The sequence below is a fragment of the Nannospalax galili genome, unplaced genomic scaffold, assembly GCF_000622305.1.
Source record: "Nannospalax galili isolate Female #2095 unplaced genomic scaffold, S.galili_v1.0 scaffold18, whole genome shotgun sequence".
In the NCBI taxonomy this organism is placed as follows: domain Eukaryota; kingdom Metazoa; phylum Chordata; class Mammalia; order Rodentia; family Spalacidae; genus Nannospalax; species Nannospalax galili.
Window position 1 is genome coordinate 12,853,412 of NW_008346548.1, and position 11,163 is coordinate 12,864,574.

An 11,163-nucleotide genomic window follows, 5' to 3' on the forward strand; every position below is an offset into this window, starting at 1 on the left:
AAGAGATGGCTCAGCAATTAAGAGCACTGGCTACTCTTGCAGAGGACCCAGGTTCAGTTTCCAGCATCCACATCAGGTTACTCACAGCAGTCTAATTCCTGGCACCGCACTCAAATGTTCAACAAGTATGTGGTTATTAAATAATTAAAAAAAATAAAATATTTACTATTTTTATGTGTATGAGTGTGCATGTAAGTCCACCTGTGTTGTGCATTGCCTGTGGCCAGAAGGTATTGAATTCTCTTGGAACTGGAGTTACAAATGGTTATCTGTCACGTGGGTGCTGGGAACTGAACCTAGGTCCTGTGCAAGAGCAGCCAGAGCTCTTAACTGTTGAGCCATCTCTCCAGCCCCTCATTTTTTTTTTTTTCAAGAAAATAATTGAGATGGGGTCTTACTATGCTAGACTGGTCTTGAACTCCTGAGCTGAAGTAACCCTCCTGTTTTGGCCTCTTGTGCAACTGATGTTAGAAGCACAAACTACCACATTTGGCTCCAAGTAATCTTTTAAAACATACAACAAATGCCTTAAATTATGTCTGTGAACTGAAACAAATATAATACATTTGTCTAATGTCAGTTCAGAAGAGAGGCTAAATTTTGGGGGTGGGGGTGGTGAAGGTTTCACTTTGTAGCCTAGGCTGGTCTCAAACTTGTGTCCCTCCTGCCCCTCCACCTGAATGCTGTGATTAACATGTCCCAGGTGTGCACCATCATGTCCAACTCCAAGGAAAGAGAAGACTTGTCATCTATTTTGTTTTAAAACATTTTTAAAGATTTTAGTTAATTTTATATTATGTGTATCATTGTCTGCGCTTAAATGTATTTAAGTGTACCAAATGCATGCCTGGTGACCTTAGAGGCCAGAAGAGGCATCAGATTCCCTGGAACTGAAGTTACAGACAGTTGTAAGCCATCACTTGGGTGCTAGGAGCTGAACCCGGGTCCTCTGGAAGTCCAATAAGTCCTCTTAAGCACAGAGCCATCTCTTCAGCCCCTATTTCCTTTTGTGGTGCTAGGAATTGAGACAGGGCCTTGCACACATCAAGGCAAACACTCTAGAACTGAGCTACAACCCAAGCCCTAGTCTTTGATTTTTTTTGTTGTTGTTGTTTTTTGAGATAGGGTCTCTATGTATCCCCAGCTGGCCTGGAACACACTATGTAGACAGGCTGGCCCCAATCTCACAGAGATCTGCCTGTCTCTGACTCCTGAGTGCTGAGACTAAAGACATGTGCTACCACGTCTAACTTATCTTTTTTTTTTAAAAATTAAAACACTTTAATTTTATGTGTATGGATGTTATGACTACACGTATGTAAGTACACCTGTGTTCTGCAGTGCCTGCAGAGGCCAGAAGAAGGCATCAGATCCCCTGGAACTGGAGTTACCAGATGGTTGTTAGGAGTTACCAGATGGTTGTTAGCTGTCCTGTGGGTGCTGGGAATCAAACCCAGGTCTTCTGCAAGAGCAGTCAGTGCTCTTAACTGCTGAGCCATCTCTCTAGCCCCTATCCCCCTCCCCCGCCCTTTTTAAAAAAATATCCAATATTTTAAAACATAATATGGTGGCATACATTTTTTCCTCCCCGAAAATCATATATTTATATGTATGGATGATATTGTTAAAATGAATCTTCTGGAAATTGACACAATACTTTATTTATTGTATAAGTTTGGCAAACAGCACAAAAATCTGGCAACATTTTAAACATGTAAAAAAGTCAAATGTTACATGGTACTGAAGACTTTTTAAACATCATTAGAAATAATGGGTACACATTTAAGATTCTGCAAGCTAGCAAAATGAGAGTCCTTGGCTTCTGAATACAGCACAAAAAACACACTTAAACAAACAAACAAACAAACAAACAAAAAAAACAACAAAAAAAACCCGGTATCTTTTATCTTTACAAAAATCACAGCCAGGCATAGAAAATGACATTGACAATGAAGGTCCCAGCACGTGATGATCACTATGAGCGTCTCACAATAGGACTGCTACATCTGTACCCTGAAATGCCATGTGCAGGGAGCCAAGTAGAGGGAGATGAGGCTCCTACTGAGGTTAACATTTGAGGATAATAATACTCAATGAAAACTTTCTATATGGCAATTGCTAGATTGTAATAATGAATTCCACTGGGTCTGAGAAGTTGAGACTTCTTTGTTGGCAGTATAAAATTTCTGACCAGCATCAAAGTTCTGGTAAAACACTAACTGAAGGCATTTTCTAGTGTGTGGAGGTGGTTCAGGGGCATCAATGAATGTGGAAGAAAATCCTAGATTTCACAATAATTTCTGTTTGAGCTTTGATTTTATCTAATCAAATAGCTCAACTATAAGGCAAGATAAACTAACACCCTAGAAGAGATTAGTGGGTCTTACCAGGTAAACACAGGCATTTAATCTTAGGAAAAACCTGTACACAAAAAGATGTGAAAAAGTTGGCATTGAAAGCAGCATGTGGAAATTAGCATCTTGACACTCACTCATTGGTTCAGAAGCCTGACAATCCATCTTGGTGTATATTATTAAATTAACTTTTTGGAATCAGCACCAGTCCCCAAAACCTCAAATTACAATTTTTTTCATTAAAATATATCCTCTTGTGCTATATGAACACAACTATCATTAAGTTAAAGAAAGATGATTTATTCAATTTACTGTATGTTTTCTGTGAATTAGGTAGCAACTCAAATTTCTTTTTACTTGTGCTTCTGTTTTGGGGCACATTGATTGAAGAGAAAATCACTTCACAGGATTACATCTTGCTAAAGCATTCCTTAGCATTGGTCCAAACTTGAATTCCCTGAAAACAAAAGAAACTACAATGTGATTCTGTGACATACTTATAGACAGCATTATAGTAACTATGCATACTGTACCCAGTACAGCACTTGAAATTTTAGCTAGCGCAATAAGGCCAGAGAAAAAAATAAAAGGGATACACTCAGAGAAAAATTCAAATTATCCCTATTGCAGATGATATGATCCTACACTTAAAATATGCTAAAGACTCTGCACATTTTTTTTTTTTTTTTTGAGTCAGGTCTCACTGTGTAGCTCTGGTTGGCCTGAAACTTGCTGTGTAGACTAGGCTGGCCTCTTGAACTCATTGAGATCTGCCTGCCTCTGACTCCTGAGTGCTGGGATTAAAGGTATACACCACTACATCCAGCTCCTTCAAAATCGAAAAATCTCAGGAAAGTTTACAGGATACAAAATCAACATACAAATGGTGATTAACACAGAGACCCATAACTGGTCAAGGTGCAGAGATAAGGGACTGTGAGCTTTCAGTCCTAAATGGGACATTTATATCACGCCCCTTCCCCAAAGGCTCAGGGAGTTTTGCAAAAGAGGTAGCAGAAAGAGTGTAAGAGCCAGAGGTGGTGGGTGACTATGGCAAAACAGTGTTTTCTGTACACCTCTGAGCACTCGCATATATGAACCCTGAGAAGTTGTGATGACATAGACAAGGCCTGCAAAAGCCCAAGCCAGACAAAATCCCAGTGTAGAGGGGGGAGGTGGGCCCAAAGCCCCACCCACCATTAGCTGAGGTGCTAACTGAAGCTGATAATTGTTGGGAGCTGAAGAGTCAGTTTTCTTTACGGATGTGACACAGGGTAGGCTGACCACACTCTAGGGGATGAATCCATATTTGAGAGTATTTAGGGAACACAAATTAAGACTTGATGGCTTTTAAACAAAGAAATAGAGGATGCAAAGTGAGGGTGGATGTGAAGAGGGAGATGGGGGTGGATCTGAGAGGAGATGGGAGGGGGAACTGAATATATTAAAAATACATTATATAAACACATTTTACAGCTTTAATGTAATATCTGATTCTAAAATTTTAATAGTTTATCAAATATGAATTATTATTCTAATAACTAAAATTAAAAAAATGGTGCTGAGGACTGAATTCAGAAACTTCATATAAGCTAAGCAAGTGCTCTACCACTGAACTATAGACCTACCCCCATAACTGAACTTTAAAAAAAATTTTATTATTATGTATGACTGTACTGCCTATATGTGTGTAATGCACCTGTGTCATGCAATGCCTGTGAAGGTCAGAAGAGGGCATTAGCTGCCATGTGGGTGCTAGGATTTGAACCTGGGGCCTCTGTAAGAGCAGTCAGTACTCTTAACTGCTGAGCCATCTCTCCAGGCCTATAACTGAAATTAAAAAAAAAATACTTTATTATTTTTATTTTATGTGTATGCGTGTATTGCCTGCATGCATGTAGGTGGCACTGTTGTCTTGCAGTACCTGAAGAGGTCAGAAGAGGGCATCAGATCACCTGGAACTAGAGTTATACAGAGTTGTTATTCGCCATATGGGTGTTGGGAATTGAACATGGGTCCTCTGCAAGAGCAGCCAGTGCTCTTAACCGCTGAGCCATTTCTTCAGCCCCAATGATAACTGAACTTTTGACAATTATTTACATATTAAATTACCAAATCCTTCCCCACAGTGCTTGATAGTTTACTTATGGCAAGGCCACAGACAATCCAATATGCTTCAACAAAATTTATGATTGAGCAGCAAAACTGGGTGGTAAAAAGGGATGCTTTTTCAATAACCAAAATACACATTCTTCAATAACTGCTAATTGATGAAAAAGGAGCCTTTTCTTTACTACTTGAGGATTCAAGGATATTAATATTGAAGCAAGAAGGGGTGGTGAGCTCCTGTACTCCTGGCAGGCTGAGGCATAAGGAATGAAGAGTTCAAGGCCAACTTGTACTATATAAGTCAGGCCCTATCTTAAAAAAGAAAAGGTTGGGCATGGTGGCACACACCTTTAATCCCAGAACTCAGGAGGCAGAGGCAGGCTGATCTCATTTACACAATGAGTTCCAGGCCAACTGGGGCTAAGGGAGACCCTTTTTTAAAAAACCAAAAAGAAAAAGAAAGAAAAAAAAAGCACATCAATATTGATGGTATATAAAAGGCAGATAAGTGGACAAAAGTAAAATTCCTTTGAACCACCTCAGACTGAATGGCTAAAGCAGCATCTAACAGTGCTGAATGTTGAACACCAGTCTCAGGCACCGTTGCCAAGTGAAGTCCACATGAGAGCAAGCTGCACAAGCAGATAAAACGAAGTCTTGTGGAAAGGATAAGTGTTTGCGAATTTGTGTATATACAAACAAACAAAAGTCCTGATAGACACATACAGAAGTGTAATAGTGGAGTATTTTTAAAAAGTATCTTGGTGAGGAGAGGAAAACTCTTACTTTTGTATGCTACAGAGTCATGAAATTTTCAAAATGGGCATATGTGCTATCTTTTTTTTTTTTTTAAAAAAAAAGATTTATTTTAGTGTGCGTATGCCTGAGTGTGTGTGTGTGTGTGTGTGTGTGTGTGTACTAAGGCGTTCATTGTCTGTAGAGGTCAGAAAAGGGATTGGCTTCCCTAGACCTGGAGTTGGAAACAGGTGTCTGCCACCTGATGTGAGTGCTGGGAACCAAACCCAGGTACTCAGGAAGAACAGAACACACCCTTAAGCACTGAGCCATCTCTCTAGTCCCATATGTGCTATTCTTATAACTACTTAAAATCTGTGAAATAACTGAAAAATCTGGGTTTTTTTAATATTAACTTTTTTTTCCTCAAAGGATATTTCACTGAATTTATGTGCATTTCAGACAACACATCTTAATCATATTTAGTACCCCTTTCCCAGACATACCACCCCATACCCACCCCCACCTGATTTCATGAACTTTGTCATCTATGGTAAGGCCTATTGAGTCAAGTTTGTGTGCCGAGATGTCCCTTGATGCAAGTTCATCCACTGAGGTCTAGTCAGCCTAGACCAAATACACATGGCTGGAGAGGTCACAGATTTTAGAGAAAACCCTAAGTTTGTCATACCCTAGAACTATTTAATTTTTAAAACATTTAAAAATTTTGAGATAGGGTCTCCCTATATGTAGTCCTGGCTGGCCTGGAACTCAGAGTTCTGCCTACTTCTGCCTTCCAAATGCTAGGATTAAAGATGTGTGCTACCAAACTTGGCCAATCAGTTATTTTTTAAAAGTTTCAGCCTACTTGATTTGGTTAGATAACTCACTATGGGAAATACTGACAAAAAAACCATGCAGAAGTACTATTATGTTTTGGAGACAAGGGCTCACATAGCCCAGACCTTGAACTTCTGGTCTTCCTGCCTCTACCTCCTTAGTCTTGGAATTACAAAGGTGCTCCACCACGTCTAGTTTTATGTGGTAGAGAGCCGACCCGGGCTTCATGTATGCTAGACAAATCTTTACTGAGTCACATTCCCAGCCCAGCTACTGACTTTTAAAATGCATTGCTCTTTATAAGTTTTTGTTTGGTTTTATCACTACCATAACTTACTTAGTCATCTAATTCACCTAATTATATCCAAGTAACTTGAGTTATATTTAATTAACACTTTGAACAGATGACACAATAGCAACATACTGGTAATGATGTATTTTGTGTCTATGCATGTAAAATATAGACACACATATTTATCTAAGAAAAACTGATGTTAATGTTAACTTAGGATACAAATGTACCACCATAGTGACTTCCTGATGGTAATATATTAAGTGGCTTTTTGTGGACCTTTTTGGGCCTGGGAAAGATACCATAAGTATTGACACAATTTGGATTAATTTTACAAAGAGCATGTTTTTTAGTCAAACATATTTATAAAAATTCAACAGTTCACAGAAGGAGCTGGCCAGGCAGACTGCTGTGCTAACTGACCAGTCTGCTGCTGGTTGTCATATTTAGCATAAAAGAGCAGTCTGAATTTCAATACAAGTTTTCAATACAAAATTCTGTCAAGACATAGAGTATTAATGCCAAATAATGCAGGCACTGGAGTCATTAGGTGCTGCCCTGTATTCAACAGTCCACAGAGCAGAGGTGGGCAGGTGCCCTCTGCTCAGCACTCTGGAGGGCAGGAAGAACCACATAAGTACATAGCAGTGAAGTTACAGAGAGAACACAGTGGCGCAAAGATAGTCTGTCTTTCTGCCTTCATAGCTCATGTTACCCAGGTATCCAATATCCTACTAAATAGATACAATACACTTCAGGTGCTCCAACACCAGCACTCTGCTCAGTTCAAATGTTCTGCAACAGACTTTCTTTCTCAGCTATCTTGAAAGCTTGGATTAACAGAGCCTTGAAGCTTTCCAACTGGCTCAGAGTCACTGTCACCTCATCTACTGTCACCTCACCCATGCAGCCATTGGGTGTTCTATGAAGGTGGCATATGGCACGTTTGTAGACTAGGGGTTTCATCTTTTGAGAGAAGGGAGGCTCTGCTTGTCTCACTGGTGTGAACCCCAAAGCCTTCTCCCTTGTTGAGTGATTTCGGGGGAAGAATAGAACTCTCTGTGGGAAGGAGATAGTGTCCAGCACATTGAGCACCACCCTGACCAATGCTGGCACTGAAAGCTGATGCAGTCATATTTACAGATGCACAGTGACTGTGGTTGCGCAGCACCAGGTGCTCCTCGTTTCAGTGGTTCATCTTGTCAGCAGCCACACACCCTGGATCTGCTGTCCTTCCCCAGCTGTGGCATGGATCTCCTGTACCATCTGCTCAATGGGCTGGCCAGAACACAAGATACTCTTTGACAGGGGCATGGCATGTCAGGGATATTGAGTGGCCACAGCATCTGGTGCAGCAGCATGCCCACTGGCCCAGCTCCACTGCCAGTGCCCACCTCCTTACAGGCTAGCAGTGCCATGGTTAGTGTCCACTGAATCCCACAGCTGCAGCATTGCACCCTTGCCAGACTCAACTGATGTTAGGTTGGTCACAAAAACATTCTTTTAAAATATATTTTTTTGCCGGGCGTGGTGGTGCATGGCTTTAATCCCAGCACTTGGGAGGCAGAGGCAGGTGGATCTCTTTGAGTTCAAGACCAGCCTGGTTCTACATAGTGAGTTCCAGGACAGCTGGGGCTACAGGGAGACACTGTTTCAAAAAGAAAAAAAAAAAAAAAAAAAAAAAAGTATATATTTATTCCATGTATTTTTGCCTGCATGTATGTTTGTGTACTATGTGTGTACCTCGTGTCCATGGAGGCCAGAAAAGGGTGCTGGAATCCCCTGGAACTATAGTTCTAGCTGGTTGCAAGGCACAATTTGGGTGTTGGGAACTGAACCCCAATCTGCAGGAATAGCCAGCACTGTTATACCTGAGACATCTCTCTAGCCTTCAAATATATTCTTATTAAACTCTTGAAGTCATAATTTTAGAATATATGAGTATAACCACAAGAAAATCAGCAGTATGTCCAAATATAGCTATAACATACTTTTTATTGAAAGATTACATTTCCAGCTCCCTCATCTATTCTACCCTAAACCAAGTGAGAGGAAGAAACCTTTGCAGCTCTATTCCAAGGTCTTGTATTTTAGTTTAAAAAGCTAATGAAAGATAAAGTGAGCTTATTAATGAGTCTTTTGTACAAAAGAAAACTAAATCTAAAAACTTTTGTTATTTGATCCTTCAGACTTCCAGGGGTTAGAAAAGGCTGTGGGAGGCAGCTACTGGCAGAGTGGGAGCTGGGCTAACAGCCACAGGCAAAAAAAAATACTACCAAGTCATAATATGCTCTACCTTCCATGTCTACAGAACTCCCAGTCATACAGTATACTGATTTCCTTTAAAGGGCCCCAAAGGCCCACAATGTGAAGTGATGCAGATGCCAATGGGGCATAAAGATGAGATTTCCCAAGCCAAAAGATGCCCACTGAAGTGGTAAGTGGGTCTAGTGTTTACATCTCAAAATGGTTTTGCTGCTACTGCAAGTGATACAAGTGAAAAGGGTAAGGAAAAGTGGTGGAACGTCAGAAAATAAAGCTTGCAGGTAAAGCAGTGTTACCTACGTGTCTATGAATATGATTTGTTTTTTTCTAAGAAGGTGGGGCGTATGGACAATCTTTATTACTACTATTTCCTGTGCTAATGCGAGCTAAATTACTTGATATGATAGACAGTGAGATATAAAGACACTAGTAATAAGAGCTCAAACTATAGTGGTAAAAATAGGAAGTCTTGAGTTGAATTCCACTGCAACAAAACAAAACAAAACAAAACAAAAGTCAGCAAATCCCTCTGATACTGATAACCTCACTGGCAGATCTTAGATTATGAAAAAAGAAGTTAAGGAATGCTTTCTAAGGATTTCTACCACTGTCAAAACATTTACTTATCCAGCATAAGCTTCAATGCCCTTATCTTTCACTATATGTACTGGCTACACAAAGATTTTGCTTCACCATCAAACCAAATCATAACCACATTTTCCCAAAATAATGTTTTTGCTATTTGTTAATCAAAGTATCTACCACTTATTAGGAATGGTATTTTATTCCCTTGTTCAAGAATATCATATAACAAAAGCAATATTGCTGGTATATATATTTTCAAATACAAATTTTAATGGGGCACATGCATTTGGAACTTTAACAGAGACACAGTAAAAGACATTTTGATTGTAGTACTTCAAAATTAAGTTGTGAAATTAGGAAAAGGTTTAATTAGCGAATTTATAGAAATTTGTAAGCCCTTTTAAATAAAAAAAAAATATCTCTGTGTATGTGGGCATGCACATACCACAGTATGCATGGAGAGGTAGAGGACAACTTGAAAGCATTGAAGTCAGATCTCTTCTTCTACCATGTGGGTACTGGGGCACCTTTACCCACTGAACCATCTTACCTGCCCTTTTTATTTTTTGAGACTGGTCTCATAGATCCCAGGCTGGCCTCGAATTTACCATATAGCTAAGGATGACCTTAAACTTCTGATTCTCCTGCCTCTACCTTCTGGTTTATGTGGTCTGGGTATCAAACTCTGGGCTTTGTGCATGCTAGGCATGCTTAGTTCTACCAACTAAGCTATATGTCCAGCCAATGTAAGCCCCTCTGGATCTAGCCATATCGTCACTGGAACCCAAGCCTACCTTTTTACACATACTGATCTGCATGATGGCATAGCTTATGAGGGCTTCCTTTAAGTCTTGGTTCTTTTGTTCTTTGAAGCGTTCAATATCAGCCCATGCATTTTTCACAAATTCTCTGAAATAAAATGCATACCATGATCATTCTCACTTAAAGAGATTGGGTATTATAAATACAACTAACCAGTTTGTGTAGCTATTCCCTTTGAATTGAAACATTACCTTACTACAGAGAGGAAGGGAGGCTTACAAGACCCAGGAATTTCACAAAGTTCCAAGACTCACCAGGCTCCTCCCCAAGGTTCCATAAGTAGTGAGCAACCTGCTGAGGGGTAGGGGGTGGGTGGGTGGGTGGGTGAAGGACACTGTTCTGCAGAGCTGCCTGCAAGCTAGGAAGGAGCTCCAATGATGCAGCTGAGACCTGCCTTTTGGTGATGAAGCTGCCCATGTCACTCATGCTCCTGTAAGCAAATGCAGTGACACTGGTTCAAACTAGGCTTATGTGGGATCATTTTCTTTTGTGTGTCACCTGTGTCCTATTAGGAGTGAATAGATATGTTCCTATCTCCCCACGAAAAGTTGTGCAATACTTTAAAATTGTGTATGTAGAAGAAAAAGCTATTGTTTGTATAAGATACATCTACTTTTCCTTTTCTTAAAACTTTGTGAGGGGAAAAAAACAGAGATAGCTAGGTATTCTACATTTTATTATTTTTGTGTACATTTTAAGAACTAACATTAATATTTTTTCACAAGGACCTTCAAATTATTCCATTAAGACAGACATACATGGCTCCTGATGATTACAGATGCCACAAGAAGTGCTTTCCTGAGGTAACTGTGAATCACACTGATTATCAGTCCTGGTTAGCATGTGTGTGGTTTAACAACAACCTAGGTCTTAAACTCTGATGGCGGGGCTCAGTGGTATGTGCCTCTAGTCCCAGCTACTAAGGAGGCTGAGGAAGGAGGAGCATTTGACCCTGAGAGATCAGCCAGGACAGCATAGTATGACTAACCCCCCCCCCCCCCCAAAATTCAAGTAGGCACTTTTTAGTTATATTCATGAAAATTTACTTCGACTTATTTGGAGTCAATAGTTCTAAAAATTAAGAGTCACCTTAAAAACAAGAATAAATTCTTGGGGGCTGCAGAGATGGCTCAGTGGTTAAGAGCACTGACTGCTCTTGCA

General features: G+C 40.1%; 1 protein-coding gene across 1 annotated transcript in view; it reads right to left on the bottom strand.

Moving 5' to 3' along the window:
• Window positions 1-1,645: 1,645 nt before the first annotated feature.
• The window catches only part of Snx4 (sorting nexin 4), a 69,533-nt gene continuing 60,015 nt past the window's right edge, over window positions 1,646-11,163 (bottom strand). The window contains exons 13-14 of the mRNA XM_008842980.2: window positions 9,975-10,089; window positions 1,646-2,811 (exon numbers count right to left, since the gene is read on the bottom strand). Of these exons, the coding sequence (XP_008841202.1) occupies window positions 2,764-2,811; window positions 9,975-10,089 (163 nt within the window). The 3' untranslated portion in view covers window positions 1,646-2,763. The remainder of the gene's footprint in view (window positions 2,812-9,974; window positions 10,090-11,163) is intronic.